Genomic DNA, 26389 nt, shown 5'->3' with positions numbered 1-26389 from the left:
ACCCTGATGTAAACAAGACGAAAGTCTTTCTCTGGTCTGCATCCCCTTAACAATTGTATGTATTGAGCTGTACTGTACTGTACCCATTCTGCAATCTGTTAATAAACTTTTCAATCAATCTAGAGCTGTAACTAGACTGTCATTCTCATCTTCTCCACCGGGGGGCTCTTCTCTGTTGTTGTCCTGGTTCCATTATGACTACTTGTTTGATGAAGTTGGCGAGAAAATGGCGTCTTCCAGGGCGGCATGATACGATGTAGATTTGTCGTTTTTTTTTAAAGATACAGCTATCCGGGAGCTCACTTCCTAACGTAGTCCCGATTAGAGACTATAAAATTAAGTTACAACTATAAACAAGTAAGTATTAAGTGGTAAAGACAACGCGTAATTTAATATATTGTTTATTTTAGCAGCTAAAAGGTACCGCGCCGCCATTTTTCTTGAGGGAAGCTAACGGAGGCTAGCAGGGGAGAGGCTTGCTAACACGACAAGAAAGTATCTGAAACTCGTTAATAAATGAGATAATGTTACCCCCCCTTGCAATTCAATTATTCTACAATTTGTATTTTGTTTATGGGAGTTTGACCTACTGCTAAGCCGCTGGCAAAAGTAAAACGACAGTTAAGGCATTTCGAATGCATCGTTATTAGCCTGCTAACTGGGGTTTGCTGTCTGCTACTATGCTATGGCTAACATGACAGGCTAACGTTAGGCTACACTCATGTAGCATGTTAACATTAGCTAGATATAAGATAGCAGGCTACACTCATATAGCATATTAACACTAGCTGTTTAGCTTCATAAGATAGCAGGCTAGCGGTAGGCTACACTAATGTAGCATTTGACATTAGCTGTCCAGCTAGTTCTAGGAGAACAGGCTCCTCGTAGCATTTTAACATGAGCTGTCAAACTCAATATGGCGACGCCCAGAACACAGGCATGAGTCTCGGGTGCTGCGAGTTGAATGAGTCACCAACGTGCACCTTTAACTTGTCTGCGAAGCTTAACGATAACTAGACATATACACTGAAGAACACCATTGTGAAATTATTTTAATTAACGCTGTTGGCTTGTTATCTGCCTGCTGTGTCTCAGTGTGCAGCGTTTCACACGGCAGAGCTAACTAGTCTGGTCGCCTCCGTCCTCCTCTCGCCTCCAACAGGAGCCTGCTGTGTTGATACAGCAGGGTGAGATGGTGGTGTCAGTGTTCACTGAGTGCTGTTTATGTTAGTAATGTAATGTCAGTGTTCACTGAGTGCTGTATATGTTAGTAATGTGATGTGGTGTCTCCATGGCCTGCGGTCCCAGCGCCATGTTGTTTCCAGTCTGGTCGCAGCAGCAGCAAGATGGCGGCACCCAGTAGCACGGAGCAGAGCTGCTATTAGCCCCCTGTAGCTGCAGGGTACATAGTATACAGACAGCAGGCTCAGCGTTAGGAGGCATGATGTTGTGAACTATCCGCCCAGATAGGACTGGTTGCTGTTGGATGTGTGTTTCTGTTGTCTTCCTCCTGCCGGCGGCGCTTCTCCTGCGTTTCCTCTCTGAGAGACTGGCCGACAAAATGGCGGCCCCCACCGGCTCTGCACTAGCTTTGATAGCTATAGCTTAGCATGCTAGCTAACCATTATTAAAGCTTTAGCAATCGAAAGCAAATCAAAGCATATTAGTCAAGCTACTCTGAATTAAACACAAACCAAAACTGAGATCAATATACATTTATTTTCCATTCCCCGTGTTGGTCTGTTGCTGTCGGCTGAACGATACGAGTGAACCTAGTTAGTTGGCCCTGGCTGGTTGTAGTGCAGCGGCGTCTCCTCCCGGCCGAGCAGCGGAGCGGGTTAGAGACGGAGCTAGAGGTTCCACTAGAGCTCCTCGCTGAACACTGAACAACGTGGCTTCTCTCCCAGCATGGCCTCGGTGCTGCAGCCCCGGTGGAAGCGGGTGTCGGGCTGGTCGGGCCCGGTGCCTCGGCCCAGACACGGACACAGAGCCGTGGCCATCAAGGAGCTGATGGTGGTGTTTGGAGGAGGAAACGAAGGGATCGTGGACGAACTTCACGTCTATAACACAGGTAACTTAACCACTGAGCGTTAATACTAGTTCGCCCTGAGCGAGGGCGGCTCTTTATGCGGGTCAAGGTGCTGTTGCTCTGTAGACGATATACTGTCTGCGATCTAACAGGCAGACGGGTGGTTTTGGCTTTTTTTTTGTTTTTAGCTGACTGCATAGTGTTACCACTACACAGCACTGTTTTGACGAGCAGTGGAAATGTCTACATTGGAGTGGAATTCGGTTTTTCCCCTCTGCACAAAAATTCATCAATGATGCTGATGTTGCACTGGGATGCATGCTACAGCTGAGGCCTGAGAGTTACAGATCTAGCTAGCATGCTAGCTGTTAGCTAGATGACTGTTAGCACAGCTGAGAGATACAGATCTAGCTAGCATGCTAACTGACTTGTTAGCACAGCTGAGAGTTACAGATCTAGCTAGCATGCTAACTGTTAGCTAGATGACTGTTTCAAGATACAAGAGTTGTATTTGTCACGGCATACAGGTATACAGTGAAATGCGGGGGGTCCCGCCCGCAACGATGTGCATAATACAATAGTAATAATTATATAAGCAGCACAGCTGAGAGATACAGATCTAGCTAGCATGCTAACTGTTAGCTAGATGACTGTTAGCACAGCTGAGAGTTACAGATCTAGCTAGCATGCTAACTGTTAGCTAGATGACTGTTAGCACAGCTGAGAGATACAGATCTAGCTAGCATGCTAACTGTTAGCACAGCTGACGGATACAAAGAGAAATGGCGGGTTCATTGAAAACACCGACGTCACAACACTACACACCCCATGCAAGAGTAATCTCACTGAAGTTGTACCAACAGTATATTACATCCGGATCCGGGATGTGATTGCTAGATTTTAACAGGATTTCAAAATACCCCCACCCCCAGAGATGTTTGGTTCCCATTTCTGTTATTACTGCTCATCACACCTCTGTTATTACCTGCTCATCACATCTCTGTTATTACCTGCTCATCACATCTCTGTTATTACAGACTAAGAAACGACGTAAACTCCATGATCAAAACTGCAAAAAAGAATTTCATCAATGACAAAACTGAGGAAAACAAAAACAAACCACGTGAACTTTGGAAATTACTCAATAATCAACTAGGATGCAGTAAAAAACTTAAAACCAGATTCTCAAACATAAACATAAAAACGGACAACACGCTCATCACAGACAAGCTGGATGTAGCCAATTACTTAAACATTTTCTTCACAAACATAGCCACAACACTGGTAAACAAACTACCCTCCCACTCAGGGCTTTATGGGGTAGAACACATAGTAGCTTACTACAAAAACCTAGGGGTCCGCAAGGACGACTTCAAGCTGGAAATGGTAACAACAGATGAGGTACTCAATAAACTGAGCGCCCTCCAACCTAACAAGGCCACTGGCCATGACAACATCCCCTCCAAATTCCTCAGAGACTCAGCAGCCGCCATCACACCAATCATCACACACATAATAAACCTCTCCATAAAACAGGGACACGTCCCCAAGGACTTCAAAATTGCGAGGGTGACCCCTCTGCACAAAAAGGGCAGCAAATTAGACCCAGGCAACTACCGCCCTGTTTCTATTCTCACCTCCATCTCGAAAGTCATGGAAAAAATAGTCTACGAACAGGTCGAAAAGTACCTAGCGGAAAAAAATCTAATCTACGAATTCCAATCTGGCTTCAGAACATCCCACTCCACTGACGCATGCCTTCTCTATTTGAATGACCACATCAAACAAGAGGTGGACGCAGGCAAATACTGCGGCATGGTCATGCTGGACCTACAAAAGGCCTTTGACACGGTCAATCACTCCATTCTGATTGACAAGCTAAAAGCAATTGGTTTTGATAGTCTATCAGTGAGCTGGATGCAATCCTACCTTGAGGGGAGGGAACAGATGGTGGAGGTAAACGGTACCCTATCCCCCCCCCCTCACAGTGAGCTGTGGTGTTCCACAAGGAAGCATACTAGGACCGCTACTGTTCCTAATTTATGCAAATGACATGTCGTCAGCTTGTGACTGCAACTTGTTCCTGTTTGCGGACGACTCAGCCCTGCTGGTCTCTGACAAGAACAAGTTACAGGTTGAAAAAACCCTCAGCTCGGAACTAGGCAGAATCTGCATATGGCTCGCTGATTACTATCATTACACATGGGCAAAACAGAGTCCATTCTCTTCGGTTCAAATAACAAACTCAGCAAGACCGACGGCTTCTCAGTTACAGTGGGTGACAATATTGTCACAAGGAAAGATGAAATTACCTACCTGGGTTCCATCCTAGAGGCTAATCTCTCCTGTGACAAAATGGCATCCAATGTAATAAAAAAAGTCAACCAACGAACTCGATTCTTGTACCGGATCTCCTCTCTGGTAAACAAGAACACCCTGAAGACTCTGGCAGGAGCACTCATTCAGGGGTACTACGACTATGCTTGCACCTCATGGTACCAAAGCACCTCAAAGGCGCTAAAAACAAAATTACAAACATCTCAAAACAAACTGGTCAGACTACTGCTTGACCTTACTCCTAGAACCCACCTCACCCCTGCCCACTTTGACAACCTAGGATGGCTTAGAGTAGACGACAGAGTACAACAACTTGCAATGGGCCTGGTCTACAAGATACACTACTATGTACATGTCAAAATACTTCCCAAAGGTCAGTTGTTGTGAAGGGCCAGATTAAACCGAATATATATATTTATTATATATATATATTTAATTGTATTTGTATATTCTCTAATATTCCCTGATATCCCTTGTATATTCCTTGTACAATATGCATTGAATATCCATTCTAGCCTACTGAACATCCCATAATAGTCTCCATTCTACTATTGGTCGAGACCTTGGTGCCAGGCTGCCATACCCCCCAGACCCAGTTCAAACGTACCGCTCAACATGTACGAACAAGTCCTAGTTCCGCGTAGGAATCTGGCTACCGCACCACTAACGGTACTATTTGTTCATAGTGCGTATATATACTGCGCTACTAAAGTAGGACTTTCTTTTCAGTCCAGTTTCTTACCCTCCAATAGAGTGACAGACGTAAAGCCTCCCCGCGACGCCACGTGTGGGAGTAAGGCCAAGTTCGGCCTACCATCGGTATTGAGACATCGTGTATATTAATATTTGAATAGTCATATTTGGCACTATATCGTCGAGTTGGACGTAGTCTATTAAGCTAATAATAGTCTGTTAATATATAGTGCTTCGTGCGGTGAGAATACTACCGTAGTCAGTACCCCATCGTTTCGGGCAGAGAACTGGCTGCTTATCCAGGATGGTCGACCCCATGTGAGATTGCATCTGAGGAGCCCCAGAGCCGACGAGCGAGTGGACCTGTATACCGGATAGTGATGCACCGATGTGAAAATTGTGGCCGATACCGATAACCGATATTAATATTGCTGTTCTGGCCGATACCGATATTTACCGATGTCGATATCTCTGTATAGAAAACACTTTTTTATGATAATCAAATAAAGAGCTATTTTCCAAAACGCATAATTTTTTTACTTTTGTAACTTATTTTCAGAAATGACTGATATTTTGAAACTATTTAAGGCCAAAACATGTAAAATTTTTTTTTTTTTTTTTTTTTTTTTTTTTTTAATATCGGATATCGGCCCTATCTTGATATCGGACCGATACCGATGTGTAAAAAAACGGCCATATCGGCCGATATTATATCGGCGGCCGATATATCGTGCATCACTAATACCGGATTATTCTACCGACGACAGCCCGCCTTCCCAGGCACGGATTATGCTTTGTGTACAGTGATTATTCCATGGATAAAGACCCCCGACACTGCCGTGTGTTGGAACCCCCCCCCCTGGAGAGGACGCAAGGTGAGGAGACGCTCTGCAAGACGAGGTCGCTTCACGTCTCTCCCCCGTGGACCGGAGAGAGCCGGCTCACAGAGAGTCCACCTGCTTTCATCTGTGGTCCAAGGATCGCTGGCGCACCGAGCTGCACAACTGTGGGTTCACTCAGGATACCCTTGGCCGGACGAGGCAGCCAGACTCTACCCCCCCCCCCCCCCCCTCCTACTCCTGTTGTCTTACAAGCGACCGGATTACCCCCCTTAGTGTATCCAGTCTTATAATCATTAAAGTATCATTGCTGTTATTCCTTAACTATTCCAGGTCGTATATTTACCGCCTGCGCCACCAGAGATTGGACATTCTCTATTGATATACCAACGAATACTCTTTGCCATAAAAGTGCATACTATTTCAATTCATAAATGTAATTAAGTGATTAAGTGCTTGCTCTACACACCATTGCTGTGTAGTAATAAACGCATACTTCGACTTCGTACATTTGTGTTGGATCCGTTTCATCTACGTGAGAGTGTTTATCATAATATATTTATGCCGAGTACTGGGTGGCCGAATATAAAGTACAAAGGTAGTGGTAGTAAGTATCATATCTAGTAATACAGTCAGGGAATTGTACCCCTCAGTTACAATTGGTCCTTCGAGCCGGATGGGTAATTAGTGTAATATTAATATAGTGTTATTAATATTGAAATGGCCTATGATGAACACTCCACGAAACGATCCTCCTAACCAACGCCCGCAGCGCGAACGACGGCTCCCTCAGTACTTAGAGGCTTACGCTGTCAGTCAACAACCTAGTCTTCTACTAACAGTAAACGCGGTAAAACTAGAAAGTAAAAGTATGTCTAACCCCAACGCCCAGACTACCCCGACCATAGAGGCCCCTACGGGTTCTAATGTAACTGACCAAGTTCACGGTGGGGACCGGTGGGAACCAGACATGACTTCACACCCCGCCAGTACTGAAGAAGTAGTCCCCGATGAGTCCCGGGAGGAATACAACGCTACCGAGAGAGAACTCGGCACGGAAGAAGACGGGGAGAGCACCGTGGAGATAGAGCTCCAAGGCTCCGCAAGGAGTACCCCGAGGGAAGGCTCCCCTATACAACCGCCTTCCCCCAGCGAGGCAGAGAGGACCCTACAGCAGGCCTTCCTCATCAGCCTGAACGCCGCTGCTGAACGCGACCGACTGCAGATCCAGCAGCGGAGCGAAGAAGAGCATATACGTCTAGAAATAAGACGCATTCAGAGGGAAGAGAATGTGGCCAGAGACCGAGCAGACAGCCAGCGAGCAGCTGCTGGTGCTCTACGGGACGCAGAGCGCGACAGACAGCAAGCGCAACTAATAGAACAGCTGATCAGACGGACAACACCCTCTCCCTCTGCCAGAGGCTCCAGGAACTCGTCTAGACACACCTCCAGGGCGGCATCCCCTAGCCGAGTAAACAACCCTGAACTTGACCAACAGACGAGGTCTATACCCCCCACAGACCACCTCCCCCCACCGGTCCAAGCGAGACCTAGCAACCGGGAAGGAGCAGCATATCCTGTGGAGAGGCTAAACCAGAGACTACAAGCACTGGATGACCTAACTGAAGACGAAGAGGAAGAGGAGGAGAACCACGCCCGACGACAGCACAGTACCCTACCGGACCAGGAGGTCCGGTACAGCCCAGGCTATACTCCCGCGGAGCTGCGCTACAGACCCCCGACTCTATACCCGGGTGAGCACGACGCACGACCCGCACCGAGGAACAGCACCTGGACAAGCGGGCCATGGTACACTGCCGGTACCAGCCCATACCAAGGAGCGGGAGGAGACTCGCCTAGGAGGCCTCTCCCCCAACGCTCGCCGATGTATCCACAGTCAGCGTCATACATTGGCACGCCTATGGTACCCGACTTCACCCAAGAGAACCGGGCCCAGTATACAGAACTCCGCATGTGTCTGGAGACCATGTTGGTGGATGTATTGGATGAACGCCATAAATACGCCATCCTACTGAAGCACTTAAAGGTACCCCGCGCACATAATATAGCGCTCGCCTACGCGACTTCCACCACCCCATACACAGCAGCGCTGGTAGCATTGGACCAGAGGTATGGGCGCATATGGGATTACGTGATCCAGGAGATCCGACACATCGACCGCTTACCCCCAGCAATAGACAATCGAGCACTGGACGACCTGTCCATCAGAGTGCAGTCCCTGGTAGGGATGTTGGGAGCGCAGAGAGAGAAGGGGAGGCATGAACTTTACGCCAACTCAAATGTGGAAAGGATCTTGGAGAAGCTGCCGCCCGCTCGACAGGAGCGTTTTAGGCGGCAGAGAGACCACCGAGACCCGAATGGCCCCGAACCGAACCTCCTCGATCTAGCAGACTTCCTGGCGAGAGAAGTCAGCAGCCTACGGCTAGATACATTCGGACGGAGCACCCCTGGCTCCAGAGAAGGAACCAGACGACTAAATGATGGAAGAAGATCGGTGACTGTGATGCACCAATCGGAGTCAGTACCGAGCAGCAGGAGCCACAGTACCCCCTCCAGAACGGAGAAGTGGAAGATAGTGTGCCCCTACTGTGAGAAAGAACACTGGCTAGCGCAATGTGACTCCTTCCCCAAGCTGAACGCGGAGGAAGCAAGTCAATGGATAAAGTCCAACAAGCGCTGTTTTCGCTGTGCGCGCTCACACATGGCAGCCGAATGCCGCTTAAAGAAAAGGTGCACCAAGTGCGATGGAGCCCATCTGGACATACTTCACGACAGTAACAGACGGCGCCCTTCACCCGCACCATCCAGCAGCAAAGCGAGCGTCATGTACATCGATCCCGCCAGCAGCAGTGGAGCCCGAGTACTCCTAAAAGTAGTGCGTGTGACACTAAGCTACCAGAATAAAGTCCTGGACACTTACGCCGTCCTCGATGACGGGTCAGAGAAGACCCTTCTGCTCGCCTCCGCTGCGGCCCAGCTAGGGCTGCGGGGAAGCGAAACCCAAATGACAATTCGGACAATAAGACGAGATTTGAAGACGATAAAGGGCGAGAATGTCTCATTCTCTATCGCAGCAAGCGGCCAGCCTGAGCGATGGTACCAGATTACAGACGCTTTCACCAGCCAAGAAATAGGACTGTCGCGGTACACATACCCCGTCGCCAAGCTGATGGAGAAATATGCACATCTGCGCAAGTTACCGATCCCGCTCATAGACAATGCTATGCCGACCCTGTTGATAGGCTCCGACCATGCAGACCTCATTGTCCCGATAGACCGGGTTCATACCGGACCCCGAGGCTGTCCTGCAGCAGTCGAGACCCGTTTGGGATGGACTCTCCAAGGCCCGCTCGCCAAATCTCCCAACCGAAGTACAGCCACTAGATGTCTCCACTCCCGAGTCACAGAGGGAGAAACCGCACTCCTGCAACACGTAGAGCGGCTATGGACCTTGGAACAAATGCCCTTTAAGAACGGAAAGAAAGACATTCGCTCTAAAGATGACATTTACGCCATTCACCTCCTCGAGACAGGGACCAAGAGAGTCCCGGTCAACGGCGTGTTGAGATACGCCACGCCACTCCTGCGGCGAGAAGGAATGCCTACTTTCCACGCCAAGACAGACGCCACAGAACGGTACCTGCTGAACACGGAGCGGCGCTTAGCCAAGAACCCCGCCCAAGAGAGTGTATACCGCGCTGAGATTGAGAAGCTCATCACAGCGGGACACGTCACAAAGATGGACATTAAAGAGGCTGACCAGACCACTGAATCGTGGTACGTGCCTCACCACAAGGTCCATCACAACGGTAAAGACCGCATAGTATTTAACTGCAGCTACCAGATCGGATCCCAAAATCTGAATAAAGAGTTACTGCCCGGTCCCACACTCGGCCCCTCCCTACTCGGCGTTCTACTCCGCTTCCGCCAGGAAAAGGTGGCCATCAGCGGGGACATTAAAGGAATGTTCCTGCAGGTGAGATTAGTAGAGGAGGACAAGCCCCTGTTACGGTTCCTATGGAGAGAGAAGCCAGGAGATGAGCACCCAGCCATCTACCAATGGGAAGTCCTCCCCTTCGGAACGACGTGCAGCCCCTGCTGTGCTACATTTGCCCTACCGAAACATGTAGCAGAGGACCCAGCAGCGGACGAAGAGGTCCGACACAGCGTAAAGAACAGCTTCTACGTAGACAACTGTCTACAAAGCCTTTCAACCCAGGAAGAAGCCGAGGCTCTCCTGATTAAACTCCGCGCCTCATTGATCAAAGGCGGCTTTGATCTCAGGCAGTGGGCCAGCAGTGATCCGCAAGTACTGCGCAGCCTCTCCTCCGAGGACAAGGCAGCCAGCAGCGAGACCTGGATGGCTACAATCCCAGGAGAAGCCCAGGAGATGACCCTGGGATTGGTGTGGCGATTCAAAACAGATTCGCTTCACTACAGACACAAGCCCCTGACTACGGAGCAGGGAAGGCCGGCGGCGGCGCCGACCACCAGACGGAGTGTGTACACAACACTCGCCCGACAATATGACCCGCTAGGATGTATTCTACCGTACACCACCAGGGCAAAAATGATTGTACGAGCATTGTGGGACAAGGACCAGGGCTGGGACGACCCCATTCCCGCACACCTTGCATCCACCTGGAGAAAGTGGGAGATGGAGCTCCACTCACTCCCAGGCGTTAATATGCGCCGAAGCTACTTCCCACCCACGGTGAGGCCAGAGACATGTAAAATGGACTTACACGTCTTCAGTGACGCCTCAGAGGTCGCATACGGATCAGTAGCCTACTTGCGGGCCCAAGAAGAGGGGGGAGAGATCTACACAGCATTTGTCCTCGCCCGCTCGAGAATAGCCCCACGCAAGCAACAATCTATCCCACGCCTAGAGCTCTGCGCAGCCCTAGCCGGAGCGCACCTAGCCACGCTCATCCAACGTGCGCTCACCATACCGGTGTCTAGAACAATCCTGTGGTCAGATTCCACGACAGTACTCGCCTGGATCAGATCGGACTCATGCAAGTACAAAGTCTTCGTGGGAGTCAGAGTCACAGAGATTCAAGACTTAACCGAAGAGTTAACCGGAGAAACAGAGTGGCGCTACGTTGATACAAAACAGAACCCAGCTGACGTCATCACCCGGGGAATGCCCCTAGATGACCTCACCCGTCGCAATGTCTACAGTGACGGCCCAGCATTCCTAAAGCTCCCGGAAGGAGAGTGGCCCACGCCTATCCCGAGGGAAGCCAGTCAGGAGGAGGCTGAGAATAAGAAGCCTGTGTTCTGTGGATTGAGCACTGTTATCTCCGCAGACCCCAACATAGATGATTGCACTACCATAGAGAGTGCACAACAAAGGACATTCCTACTGCACTACCTACCGTCTCTACAGACCCGCCAGAAGTGGGTAAAGGAGAGAGACAATTTGACAGAAGGAACAGTCGTCATGATTATTGATCAATCACTGCCCAGAGCTATGTGGCCGGCCGGCCGCGTAAGCAAAGTGATCACCGGTGCCGACGGCAAGGTCCAAGCAGCTGAAGTGCTTGTCCAGGGTCGCACTTACACCCGTCCCGTGGCGAGGCTCATAGAACTGCCCCGACTTCCAGACACAATCGATGATGACCATGACCCTATAACCCTATGACTTTGTGAAGTTGACTGACCCCTACAGCAAACCCTTATGTGTAAATAGACAATGCGATTAATCTGTCTCTGCTTAACTGATTAGGTCTGGGACCAATCAGGGGGTGGCTGTTGTGAAGGGCCAGATTAAACCGAATATATATATTTATTATATATATATATTTAATTGTATTTGTATATTCTCTAATATTCCCTGATATCCCTTGTATATTCCTTGTACAATATGCATTGAATATCCATTCTAGCCTACTGAACATCCCATAATAGTCTCCATTCTACTATTGGTCGAGACCTTGGTGCCAGGCTGCCATACGCCCCAGACCCAGTTCAAACGTACCGCTCAACATGTACGAACAAGTCCTAGTTCCGCGTAGGAATCTGGCTACCGCACCACTAACGGTACTATTTGTTCATAGTGCGTATATATATACTGCGCTACTAAAGTAGGACTTTCTTTTCAGTCCAGTTTCTTACCCTCCAATAGAGTGACAGACGTAAAGCCTCCCCGCGACGCCACGTGTGGGAGTAAGGCCAAGTTCGGCCTACCATCGGTATTGAGACATCGTGTATATTAATATTTGAATAGTCATATTTGGCACTATATCGTCGAGTGGGACGTAGTCTATTAAGCTAATAATAGTCTGTTAATATATAGTGCTTCGTGCGGTGAGAATACTACCGTAGTCAGTACCCCATCGTTTCGGGCAGAGAACTAGCTGCTTATCCAGGATGGTCGACCCCATGTGAGATTGCTTCTGAGGAGCCCCAGAGCCGACGAGCGAGTGGACCTGTATACCGGATTATTCTACCGACGACAGCCCGCCTTCCCAGGCACGGATTATGCTTTGTGTACAGTGATTATTCCATGGATAAAGACCCCCGACACTGCCGTGTGTTGGAACCCCCCCCCCTGGAGAGGACGCAAGGTGAGGAGACGCTCTGCAAGACGAGGTCGCTTCACGTCTCTCCCCCGTGGACCGGAGAGAGCCGGCTCACAGAGAGTCCACCTGCTTTCATCTGTGGTCCAAGGATCGCTGGCGCACCGAGCTGCACAACTGTGGGTTCACTCAGGATACCCTTGGCCGGACGAGGCAGCCAGACTCTACCCCCCCCCCCCTCCTACTCCTGTTGTCTTACAAGCGACCGGATTACCCCCCTTAGTGTATCCAGTCTTATAATCATTAAAGTATCATTGCTGTTATTCCTTAACTATTCCAGGTCGTATATTTACCGCCTGCGCCACCAGAGATTGGACATTCTCTATTGATATACCAACGAATACTCTTTGCCATAAAAGTGCATACTATTTCAATTCATAAATGTAATTAAGTGATTAAGTGCTTGCTCTACACACCATTGCTGTGTAGTAATAAACGCATACTTCGACTTCGTACATTTGTGTTGGATCCGTTTCATCTACGTGAGAGTGTTTATCATAATATATTTATGCCGAGTACTGGGTGGCCGAATATAAAGTACAAAGGTAGTGGTAGTAAGTATCATATCTAGTAATACAGTCAGGGAATTGTACCCCTCAGTTACATCAGTGAATACCACGATCACAACACCAGAGGGAGCTCCACAAATCATGTTAAACCCAGATTCGGCTCAAATAAGGGACTAAACACGTTTCGCAATTATGCCACATCAATGTGGAACGCCCTACCCAAAGCTGTAAAGGAATGTGGATCACTACCCACTTTCAAAACCTCTCTCAAGGGACACCTACGGGAGACTGCAATTCAACACTGGCCCCTGTAAATATCCTAACCCAACCCCCTCCAATGTACAGTCATTTACCTAGTATGGTTTTGTCAATAGTTCAATGTACAATTGTGTTTGTTTGTACAGTGTCTCCTCCCCCCCCCCCCCCCTCAATGTACAGTGTTACTTGTTTATACAGTGTGCCCCCCGGCCCCCCCCCCCCCCAACCACCTCCAATGTAAATTACCCAGTATGGTTGTCAATATCCCAATGTACCCAACCCCCCCCCACCCAACCTCCTCCAATGTACAGTTTCTACGTCAAATGTATATACTCCCTTTTCTTGACTCCTTCTGTATCACAAACAGTACTGTATTTGCAAATCTGGTATGTCATAAATGTATAGATGTAGCAGTACTGACTATCTGTATGTCATGTATGTCATATATGTCTATATGAATTGAAAATGGGGGACCCTGATGGAAACAAGACAAACGTCTTTCTCAGGTCTGCATCCCCTTAACAATTGTATGTATTGAGCCGTACTGTATTGTACCCATTCTGCAATCTGTTAAATAAAGTTTTCATTTATTCACCTGCTCATCACATCTGTTATTACCTGCTCATCACATCTGTTATTACCTGCTCATCACATCCCTGTTATTACCTGCTCATCACATCCCTGTTATTACCTGCTCATCACATCTGTTATTACCTGCTCATCACATCCCTGTTATTACCTGCTCATCACATCCCTGTTATTACCTGCTCATCACTGCTCATCTCACTTTGACTTGATATTCAATGACCCAAGACATTACTTTGACTTGAGGCAGATTACTTGACAAGCCATTAAGCTAGCTTTATTAAAGGTCAACCTCCACGTTGTATTTTTGTTCAATAAACAATGTGGACTAGGCCAACAGTGGCTTTCATGAAGAAGGGAAAAATTGACCCAGTTTTAGCGTTTTTATCAAACATTTTGTCTGCCCAACACAATCACCACGCACGTGCATATTTTAATCAATGGTTCATAACGTGCGTGTGTAATCGAAATGATCGTCACAACAGGTGCAGGGCACCAGGGGGCGCTGAGTCACACAGCTAGTGGCAGGCAGAGAGCCTTGCTACCATAGATATATGCTTGCTACTTCTAGCCGAATGAAAATGTATCTGTTTCACCTCACTATTGCTCCGTGATTATAGCCATCCATCCATCTCTAAAGCTAACCACTATTTGTAAAAGCCACAACCACGTTACCATATTTGTAATAATGTAAATCATTGTGTCGTTGTACACATATTGTGTTTATAACGTTAATAGATAACATAGCTTAGCTTGGTAGCTATTGTGCTAACAACATATCCCGACATCCGGCTCGCTGGCCGGCATGAACGGCCGACCCAAAATGGTTCTCTCCTCTCTGTACACCCCGTCCCCACGGGTGCCCTGCCGGGGGGCCCATGGACGCGACGGCGGCGGCAGCCGTAGGGTGCTCGAGCCCGTAAAGGCTAGTGTTACACGATAGCTATGAGCTAACTAGCGCTGCGGGCTCCGGCGCCCTGCGGCCGCCGCTGTTGTCGAGTCCACAAGCTCCTCCGCGGGGACGGGGGCACACAAAGAGGAGAGAACCACCCGCAGGGACGGCGGGCTATAGGCTAACGTCAGTGAGTGTAGTGGTCCCGACTGTAGCAGAGACGGCGGAGATATAGGCTAACTGTGATGCACCGAGTGAGCCACCATTGATCTAGTACTATGACCCGGACGGACATAAGGCATACGTTTCCTGAAGTGATGTCACGGCCGTGCTAGGTGCTAGCGTCTGATAAGCTTTTAGATTCGGCTCATTAATATGCACCTGTTGTCCTGTTGTGACGTCGGCGTTTGATAAGCTTTTTTGATTCGCGCGTGCATGTTATTCGTGCATGGACCTTTTTAACTCTTTCAGAGTGGCATTTCCGGTGTCAAATGGAAAAAAATAAATAATGAAATTATATACCAATGATGTAAACTACCCATAATTGATCAGTAGGGTTTAACCTGGAGGTTGGGCTTTAAGCTAAATATAAATAGTCTATTTTGCATTTCTAGATATTGAGTATGAAAAGTGAACACATTGTCTGTCTTGTCTCAGCTACCAACCAGTGGTTCATCCCAGCCGTGAGAGGAGACATTCCTCCAGGCTGTGCTGCGTATGGCTTCGTCTGTGATGGCACCAGGCTGTTGGTTTTCGGAGGAATGGTGGAGTATGGCAAATACAGCAACGACCTCTATGAGCTCCAGGTAAGATTCAAGACGAGAGTTGTGGAGAGGTCAGTGATGTCATGAGAGGCTTAACTGTTTAGTTTAGGAGTTGAGGGGTCAGTGATGTCATGAGTCTGAACTGGTTAGTTTATGACCAGATGAGAGGACGGTGATGTCATGAAAGGATGGACTGGTTAGTTTAGTAGCTGAGGAGAGGACAGTGATTTCATGACTCATGAGAGGCCGAACTGGTTAAAATCACGTTCTGTTGGAGCAGTTGACCTATCCTAAACCCGGCCTCTTTTCTTGTCCCTCCAATCACAACTACTGCTTTCCTCTGTTTCAAGTTCAAGTTTCTTTAATAGTTGTCATACAGAAGTACAGAATACTTTTATACAAAATGCTTCTTACTGTTTCGCTCCAGAGACTGTGTTAGACAAGATAAGTATGAAATAAAATAGTATAGCATGTAAAATAGAAGTAAAAATAGAGGTCACAGTGTTCAGTATAGACATATGTACAATGTTCGATGCAGAATAGAAGTAACTGAGTTACCATACAATATACTATGCAATGTACTAATATACAATACTATATAGTGCAGAGCAGAAATGGGATGAGGTACAATTTAGGTACAATTTACAGTAAGGTGTACGAGTTGTAGTGCAAATCCTTTACCAATAAATATAAAGTGTAAAGTGTGTTTAGGTGTTCTAAACTGTGTAAAGTGGGTGCTGCAGTGAGTTGTTTGTTTAAAGTGAGTGTGTGCGTGTGGATGTGTGTGCTGTGTGCATTTGATGGTTGTTGCATAGTGTTTATTGTTCGTTGAGCAGCCTGATGGCCTGGGGATAGAAGCTTCTTCTGAGTCTTTCTGTGCTCGCCTTAAAGGGGAACTCCAACATTTTGGGAAATTAGCTTATTTAACATCTTCCCTGGAGTTAGACAAGAAGATACATACCTTTTTTGTCTCAGTGCGTGCATTTAGCTTTGGGAATAGACGCTCCGTTAGCATAGCTTAGCTTCATCACTGGAAGTGAGGCAGATCCGTAGCCTTACAGTGCCTTACAGTGTATTGCAAGGTCTGACATTGACCAAACTTGATATGCATGACCTTGGTGGGCTCTAGGTCAACTCCTGAAAAGGGGGTCAATGTCAGACCTTGCAATCAAAAGTTAGGGGGCGCACTGAAATTATGGCAAGGGTTATTAGCCCCCTAACTTTTGATTGCAAAGTCTGACATTGACCCCCTTTTCAGGAGTTGACCTAGAGCCCACCAAGGTCTTGCATATCAAGTTTGGTCAATGTCAGACCTTGCAATATACACTGTAAGGCACTGTAAGGCTACGGATCTGCCTCACTTCCAGTGATGAAGCTAAGCTATGCTAACGGAGCGTCTATTCCCAAAGCTAAATGCACGCACAGAGACAAAAAAGGTATGTATCTTCTTGTCTAACTCCAGGGAAGATGTTAAATAAGCTAATTTCCCAAAATGTTGGAGTTCCCCTTTAAGACTCCGGTATTGCTTGCCTGACCGCAGCAGTTCAAAGAGGCAGTTGTTCGGGTGGCTGGAGTCCTTGATGATTCTCTTAGCCTTCCCCCTGCACCGCTTGTTGTAAATGTTCTGGAGGGTGGGAAGCCCCCTTCCAATTGTGCGTTCGGCTGAACGTGTCACTCTTTGTAGTCTGCTACGGTCTTGTGCAGTGCTATTTAGGGCTGCACGATTAATCGTTTTTTAATCGAAATCGCGATTTGGAATGATGCAATTATCAAATCGCCAAGCCTGCAATTAATTTTTTTTTTTTTTATTTAACCAGGAAGTCCCATTGAGATACAAGATCTCCTTTGCAAGGTAGACCTGGCCAAGATGACAGCAATAACATTTGCAATACATCACACAGCAATAAAATTTGCGATACATCACACAAGAACATAATAAATGTGCATGTATACAATACATCACATGTAAACACAAAGCAGAATAGTCTACATGATAGTAAAAGTGTATAATACAGGGTAATACAGTAATTTTGCAGTTGGGACCCGACTACAGAAAGCAGCAACATTCTTCTTGTAAATTTTTTTTTAAATGTTATAATCGCATCGCAAATCGCAATCGCAATATCTGTCAGAATAATCGCAATTAGATTATTTCCCAAAATCGTGCAGCCCTAGTGCTATTCCCAAACCAGGAGGCGATGTTGCCAGTCAGGATGCTCTCGATTGTACATGAGTAGAAGTTCTTAAGGATCTTCTGACTGACTTGGAACTTCCTTAGGCGCCTGAGGAAGTAGAGGCGTTGTCGTGCCTTCTTCACAACACTGTCAATGTGTGTGGTCCATGTCAAGTCCTCGGATATGTGGGCTCCGAGGTACTTGAAACTGTTCACTCTCTCAACCGGTGCCCCGTCGATGCTGAGGGGGCTGTAGTCCTTGACCCCCGACCTCCTGAAGTCCACAATCATCTCAAACATAAATAGTAGAGCTACATGAGTGTTTCCCACTACAGTTGATTAAGGCTGCGGTTACACCTTTCGTTTCATTTTCGTTTCATTGTCATACGCGTTTTGCCGCGACGTCCTGCTCCTCGAGTCACACTTTCGTTTTTTTTTTGTTTTTGTCACCTGAGCACACTGATGTAGTACACTGCCAAAGCAGTAGGTGGCAGTAGGTGGCGAACATGAAGGCAATTTCAACCAATCAGAACTTGAATGTGCCAATACACTTCCTGGTAGCTCCAGCAAAGAAAATGTCAACAAGGCAGACGCCTATGGGCGCCACCATCTTGCCTATTTACTCAATGCAGCAATTATTTTTCAGCAAAGCCTAATAAAAGTGCAATAAACAGGGGTGCTCCAGTAGCACACCATGTTACCGCGCTGCGTCGCGGGACTCCGTGCTGCGTCACGGATCTGGTTGACTCCGAGTTCGATTCCCGGACTCGCCGTCATTTGCCGAATGTCTCCCCCTGCTCTCTCTCCCGTTTCACCCTACAACTGTCGGTCATGCTTGACCAGAAAAGCGATAAACGCTAAAAAATAAAGTAAAAAAAAAAAAAGTGCAATAAACAAAACGGATACATTCACTGTGTTCTGCCTGTCATTTGTTGATGAAACAAAACTAACATCAACACAAGTGACCACCAAGAGCGGATAGTTTAGTCTAAAAAAAGATCGGTAGCATTGTTAGCTGCATGCTAACGTCAATGGAGTATTCCATTATAACAGTATAGCATTGTGGCTAGAAGCTAACGTTAGCTCACGCTATTTAGCCAGCACCAAACTGATGATATCGAGAGCTATCAGTAGCAGGGGAGGAAACTAACTTTTTGGCTTACCAGCCAACTGGCGACTATCTGATTTTTTTTTACCAGCCAAACAGATTTTTTACCAGACAAAAAAAATCGCTAATTGTGATAATTACTTCTTTGTATGTCAAGCCGCGTCAATGTTGTGTATGCATCTGGGTAGGCACACTGTGCCTTTAAGACAGCACGGTGGTCTTACGACAGTGCTGTGAAGTACCGTCAAGTGTTGTGGTAACGTTAGTTGGGTTGGTGTGCTGTTGACGTTGTGCACAGTGCACTGGTTGAGCTAGCCCCTTTCGTGACTGCGATGTGCAAGCCAGGGGCTTTTGAGCATGAAATAAAATGTCTAACCTTACGTCGTAGTCCGGTGCTTTTTTGGAAACATTATAGTCATAACAGATATACACCTAGCTGGCTGCTTTGAGCACACGGGGCTAACGTTAGCTAGCAAGCACCTATATCTAAAACGCTAACTACATTTACATTTAGTCATTTAGCTGACGCTTTTATCCAAAGCGACTTACAAGTTCTGTACGACAAGTCATCAGGAAGGGCACAACTCTATCAGCTGAGCAACAATGTTCATCAAAGTGTTGAGTGCTACAGTGTAGGTTAGTTTATTAGGACAAGTGCATGACAGTACGGTTAGTTAGGGTTAGATAATTTTTTTTTCTTTTTTTTTTTTTAATTCAGATAATGGTTGAAGAAGTGCGTCTTTAGTCGACGGCGAAAGATTGGACGTGATTCGGCTGTCCTAACTGGGGTGGGTAGTTCATTCCACCATTGTGGGGCAAGGACTGAGAATAGGCGACTTCTCTTTGATGACCCTCCCGGAGCTTGGATAGGAGTAGGTCTGAGGCGGCCAGAAGATGCAGAGCGTAGGGGTCTTGAGGGTGTGTAGTTAGAGACCATTGACCGGAGGTAGGCGGGAGCGGTTCCCTTTGCCGCACGGTATGCTAGGTCGAGGGCCTTGAAGCGGATTCGTGCAGCAATGGGGAGCCAGTGCAGGTCCCTAAGAAGTGGGGTGACATGGGCCGACTTCGGTAGGTTTGAGATCAGGCGGGCCGCTGCGTTCTGAATGAGTTGAAGAGGCTTAGTGGCAGTGGCCGGGAGGCCAGCGAGCAGTGCGTTGCAGTAGTCGAGGCGGGAGATGACTGTTGATTGGACGAGGAGTTGGGTGGCTTCTTTTGTCAGGAAGGGGCGGATCCTTCTGACGTTGCTCAGGAGGAATCGGCAGGTTCTGGTCGTCGCTGCGATGTGAGCAGAGAAGTTCAACTGGTCGTCGAGGACAACACCAAGGTTCTTGGCGGTCGGGGACGCAGTCGCAGCTGCATTCTCGACTGTGATTGAAAGGTCGGTTATGGGGGAGGATTTGGCCGGCAGGTGGAGCAATTCTGTTTTGCTTAGGTTCAGTTTGAGGTGGTTGGACGTCATCCAGGCGGAGATGTCGGACAGACAGGCCGAGATCCGCTCAGAGACGTGGATATCTGAGGGAGGGAAGGAGAGGAAGAGTTGAGTATCGTCTGCATAACAATGGTAGGAGAAGCCATGAGACGTGATAATGTTACCCAGTGATTTAGTGTAGAGGGAGAAGAGAAGGGGTCCTAAAACCGAGCCCTGGGGGACACCCGTCCGCAGGGGGCGGGTGGCCGACAGGGTCCCTCTCCATGACACTTGGTAGGAGCGGTCATTGAGGTATGATGACAGCCATGTCAGCGCAGAGCCAGCCACTCCCATTCCTGCGAGGGCCGCAAGGAGGATCTGGTGGTTGACTGTGTCGAAGGCTGCAGATAGATCTAGGAGAATCAGGACAGAGGAGAGGCCTTTCGCTTTTGCTAAGTGAAGTGCCTCTGTGACCGCAATGAGGGCTGTCCTGAAGCCTGACTGATTAGGGTCTAGGAGGTCATTCTGTAAGAGATAAGCAGTAAGTTGGTTGGATACAGCACGTTCAAGTGTTTTAGAAAGGAAGGAGAAGCTAACTAGAAGCTAACTAGAAGCTAACCACTGTATACAGTTCCAGTAGACAACATTACACCTCTGATTTAAATGTGTCCTTAGTAACTTATACTCGATGGTTGTACTAGGGTTGGATGCAGTTCCCCGTTGGTCAGTCTGTCTGTTTTCCATATTCTGCTGTGTTTAACGTTATCTGTTTGCGAGTGCTCCTGATGCCTAGCCTAGCCGCGGGACTTTTATTATTATTATATGTCCGCGGGTTGGCCAGTACTGCGCAAACGTTTATTAAACATTATATGTCCGTGGGTGGTCTTGTGCAGTGCTCTCGTGGCACTGTCAACTAAAGCGAACACTCAGAAGACGCGCACCGTTTGCCAGTGCAGTGATTGCAGAATGTTTTATTTTTTTGTATACTCGCCAGACTGGCGAGTGGTCTTCATGAATCACTCGCCAAACGTAAAAAATACTCGCATTTGGCGAGTAAAGTGGCCTAATTTCCTCCCCTGATCAGTAGTTAGATAACATTAGAGACAACGCTGTGTGTATTAAACAAAGGTGAATAGATGACTGGGCCATTTTGTTTAATGCTTGTTAAGTTGAAAGAGGAGCTTTGAGCTAACAGGATCTGATAGCTCACGTTAGCCAGCTGCTCATGCAATCGGTAATGCTAGCAGAATGAATGGATGTAAACTTTATTTAACATATTGCATATGGGTACAATACAATACGGCTCAATACAAACAATTGTTAAGGGAATGCAGACTGTTGTAGCTTGGACTGGGATCCTTATAACAATAACTTGACAACACATGGTAGCTGCAGCTATTTGGGACAGCTCTGCCTCTGTCCCAAACACACACACACACACACACTCTGTTGTCACCGGAAGGGCACGCAGATGGTATCTACTGCGCATGGGCGTTTTCGCAACAACGGCTCATGCAGACTACACGCTGTTGTCGGCGCGTTTTTTAGCGGTTCTCCAAAACGCAAACACAATTTAGCGTTTCAGCCGTATCCACAAAAAAACGCCTGTGTAATCTGTAATCTGTGTAATAGGGACATGAAACGTATTCAAAAACGTATAAAAAAACGCCACAAAAACACCAGTCTAACCATGGCCTAACAGTAGAGCTAGATGAGTGTTTCCCACTGCAGTTTATAAACCGTAGAACTAAATGAGTGTTTCCTACTGTAGTTTATAAACAGTAGAGCTAGATGAGTGTTTCCTGCTGTAGTTTATTATAAACAGTCGAGTTAGATATGGCTGGTAGATTTAAAAAACTACCAGCCAGGCAGATTTTTTACCAGCCAAAAATTATAAATAGCTTTTTAGTATATCGCCATGTGTTATTATTATTACTATATAATACTCTCATATGCTATTTTCAATTAATATCATAAACAACATAAGGAATATTAGCATAATTTTGAGTGGACTGAAGGAATGAGTCAGCGTTAATAGTTTTAAATGCAAAGAATTTATTGAAACATAGAAGTGGGGTCGGGACACACACACGCCATGCCACCGTCTGCTTTATTTCTCTGTGCGGTGGATCTTTTTATACGTGGTGGTTTGTTATTCCAAATAAATGTGTATGTGGAGGAGTGTAATCTTTTCCAGTAACCCTCTGGAGGGGGTAACGGTAGCATTGAACTGAAGAAGTTGATTCTAGGTAGTACATCCATCTTAACTATTGATATCCGTGCCTGTACTGAGTTTTTAAGTTTTGCCCACCTATCAAGGTCGTCTTTGATTTTGTTTTGGATTTTTGTGTAATTGTGCTTCACCGTTTGTCTTATGGTGGGGAATATTTCCACTCCCAAGCATCTAAAATGTTTTACCATAGGTATCTCTCCTGGGAGGGTTATATCTTTTTTTGCAGGGGTGTTAAGTGGAAGGAAAGCCGACTTCGGCCAATTTATCTTAAATCCCGATAAATCACCAAAGTTCTCAATCAACTTGAGCAGATGAGGCAATGTGGTGTTGGGGTTTTGCATGAACAATATTACGTTGTCCGCATATAAACTAATTTTATGTTGTGTGCCCTTGATTACGATTGGTTCTATGGATTGGGATTGTCTTATATATTGTGCTAAAGGCTCTAATGATAGATCGAATAGTCCGGGACTAAGAGGGCAACCCTGTCTGGCTGAGCGTGATACTGGAAAGATTTTGGAGATGATTGTACCTGTTGTAATCATGGCCGATGGGTAGGCCTGCCACGATAACACATTTTGCTGGGCGATTAATTGCCCCCGAAAATATCGCGATAAGCGATATTATTGCGACCGGTTAGAGAATTTTTTTGAGAAATTTATTTCCCAAAACCTTTATTTTGAAGCCCACCGCTCCGTCTTTTCCGGTGTTTAAGACTTTTATTTTGAAGCCCACCGACCGGACCGGAAGTATTGTTGTGATTATCCTAGCCGACAACTTGTCTCGTCCGGTTGTGTTTTTTAGTTTTAACGTTAGCTACTAACGTTAGATGCAGCTACTACAGGCAATCAACGATGAGGAGGAAGCGTCAAAGCAGTATTATAATAGAATAGCTGTGGTGCGTAGGCACTGCAGCACGACTCGAAAACGACCTGTTATAATAAATTAATTCATGTTTAACTTGTCCCCGTCTCCAGTCCTTTGACTAGCCCCACCCGTTCATTGTAAACAATGATGCATGTAATTGTATTAACGTTATTCTGTGTTATTCTAACGTTACGCTACAAATAACGCTACTTGGTTAAAAGGAGCAACACTATTGAGAAATGTAGTTAAGCTATGTGGTGTTGCCCCACGGAGCTCCTGTGCTGTGCTGTAGTAAGGCCAGCGGCCCGCCTCCCAACACGGACAGTGACTGACAAGGGGCACTGGTTCCGCCTCATTAAAACAAACGCGCAAATAGCAATTAATCGCGCCCGTCAAAATCATTGCATTAATTTAAATTATCGCGGCAATTAATCGATTTATTGCTTATCGCGGCAGGCCTACCGATGGGTCTTTGTATAATACTTTAATCATATCAATGAATCCTTTTCCTAACTCCATCCTTTCTAATACTGCCCATAGATACGACCATTCCAGCCTGTCAAAGGCTTTCATAGCATCCAGGGACAGCATCGCCTTAGGTATGGTGTCGTCCTTGTCGGCATCTAGTACGTGCAGTATTCGTCTTATGTTATCAGTGATCAGGCGGCCTCTTATGAAGCCAGTTTGGTCCGGATGAACTAAAGACGTCATATGCTTTTGTAATCTGATGGCTAATACCTTAGAGTACAGTTTGATATCGTTTCCGAGGAGGCTTAAGGGTCTGTAACTACCACACTCAGTGGGGTCTTTGTCTTTTTTGAGAAGGACTGTTATGAGTGCAATATTGTCGTTTTTATGGAAGTTCCCCTCCTTGACTGAGTATAAGATCATATTTAGTAGGGCTGTCTTAAATACTTCGAAGCTTCGAAGCTTCGTTCGATGGCACAAGCTTCGAACATTAAAAAAAAAATCGAAGTTAAAAAAAAAATATATATATAATTTTTTTCAAAAACATTTTTTTTCAAAAAAAATAATTTTTTACTTCGATTTGTGTGTGTGTGTGTGTGAACTACCCATCCCAGTAGGACAGCCGAATCCCGTCCAATCTTTTGCCGTCGACTAAAGACTCACTTCTTCAACCATTAAATGAAATGATAAAAAAAAAAAATCGAACCGTGCACTTGTCCTAATAAACTAACCTACACTGTAACACGCAACACTTTGATGAACATTGTTACTCAGCTGATAGAGTTGTACCCTTCTTGCTGTCGTACAGAACTTGTAAGTCGCTTTGGATAAAAGCGTCAGCTAAATGACTAAATGTAAGTGTGTGTGTGTGTGTGTGCGCGCGCCTTGTAGAATTCCACACATAAAAAAGAAAGATACTGGGATGAATAAACAAAATAGGAAATAAAATGTAGAAATGCATGCAATACATAAATAAATATGAATCTCCATATATGAAATATAACATTTAGATAAGGTGCTACTGAGATGTTTTGGTGAGTGTAACTGAGGGGTACAATTCCCTGACTGTATTAATCAAGTACTAGTATCATTAAACTACTACCGTCCTGTACATTACTGGCCAATACCGTACAAAGGTATATTAGATTAGAACACTTCCACAATAACACGGTTTCCACACAAATACTCAATTAGAATATTTATTACATAAAAGAATATGATATTACATCAAATAGTATTACTTAGTTGCGCTTATAAGGCAAAGAATGTGCGTAGGCAAGTCAATACTGAATATTAAGGATTATCTCTATGGTACTCTGGGAAAGGGGTGTACTACCGGTTGTAAGCCAGCAGGGGGAGGCAATGCTCTATGAAAGTCAATGGTTCACGGAGGCGATATCACCCCTGTGTGGTCAGCGGGAAAGGCAGCCTGGTCCCAGCCTGGACAGAGACGGGCTTGAGTGATGGTCTCACGGGCAGGTGTAGATCCCACAGTAGCAGTGGGGTAGGCGGTTCTCTGCTCCAGCAGCTTGGTCAAAGCAATGAAGAATAATAATCCTTGCCAGAAAGTGGCACTGCTGGCGGGGTGTAAATCCTCCGTGGTGCGCGGTAGTGCACGGTTGAACTTGACGTTACTATCCTATTAGTATGCGGCAATAAATGCTCTATGTAGACGCACAATTACCCACTTCACGTGGTCCTCGACTCGTAATGAAGGTTTACTAATAAATAGCGAACGATACGTTAAACTAACGTATTAGGATAACACGAGACTCTATCTTGGGGCGATGCGAGCCCTACTCTGCCCACGTTGCGTAGTGGGGAGAGACGTCACTTGGATAACTGGAACTGAACGAGACTGAACTGAAGGCGAACTGAAAAGGAAGTTCTGTATTTGCTGGTCATATTTATACGTACGGTGGACAAATAGTGCCATTCGTATTTCGGTAGCCGTATTCATGGGCAGAAGCGGGCATGTTAAGACGAGTCATGTCGGTAGCTTTCAAGTCAGCTCTAGGGGGTAAGGCACTGGCGCCAGGGGATCGCTTCCAATAGGAGAACGAATATTATGGTCTGTCCTGTAGACTAAAGGGATATTCCGTATATATGTACAAAGAATATACAAGGGATATCAAACGATATACAAATATTATACATGGGATCTCAGGCAATAAATATATATATTCGGTTTAATCTGACCCTTTGTAACAGTGAGTTCTTTGTTTTTTTGTGGAAGTTGCCCTTCTTAAAAATGCATGAACATTCTCTGATAATTGTAGTGGAGTCTACAAGGTCTACCGTACTTTTCGGACTATAAGCCGCGGCTTTTCCCCCCATTTTTCGACCCTGCGGCTTATATAACGGTGCGGCTTATATGTGACTCGACGTGACCAAACCTGAAAATGTAAAAATCTAAAGATTGCTTTTTTGACTGCATTGAAATGTTATTCATCTGTTCCCTTATTTGCTAAACTTAATACAACTTGTAAATGAGCTAATTCTTGTTATTTGTCCGACAGTATTGTGTCCCAATGCTAATTACATATGGTAATTAAACATTAAAACACCTGCGGCTTATAGTCCAGTGCGGCTTATATATGTAGTACACATCATTCAATTTA

At 46.3% G+C, this 26389-nt stretch overlaps 1 protein-coding gene across 2 annotated transcripts in view; it reads left to right on the top strand.

Annotated features, from left to right (window-relative positions):
* Positions 1–285: 285 nt before the first annotated feature.
* hcfc1b (host cell factor C1b) overlaps positions 286–26389 on the top strand; it is a 129346-nt gene continuing 103242 nt past the window's right edge. The window contains exons 1-3 of one of the 2 annotated variants that reach the window (XM_084333989.1): positions 286–357; positions 1908–2071; positions 15405–15553. In XM_084333989.1, the coding sequence (XP_084190115.1) occupies positions 1909–2071; positions 15405–15553 (312 nt within the window). In that variant the 5' untranslated portion in view covers positions 286–357; position 1908. Of the gene's footprint in view, positions 358–1390; positions 2072–15404; positions 15554–26389 lie in introns of those variants that run through there. The other variant, XM_084333990.1, reaches the window with a different exon arrangement.

Source organism: Notolepis coatsorum (assembly GCF_963971535.1).
Source record: "Notolepis coatsorum genome assembly, chromosome: 17".
Classification (NCBI taxonomy): Eukaryota; Metazoa; Chordata; class Actinopteri; order Aulopiformes; family Paralepididae; genus Notolepis; species Notolepis coatsorum.
This window is presented reverse-complemented; position numbering and strand designations above follow the sequence as displayed.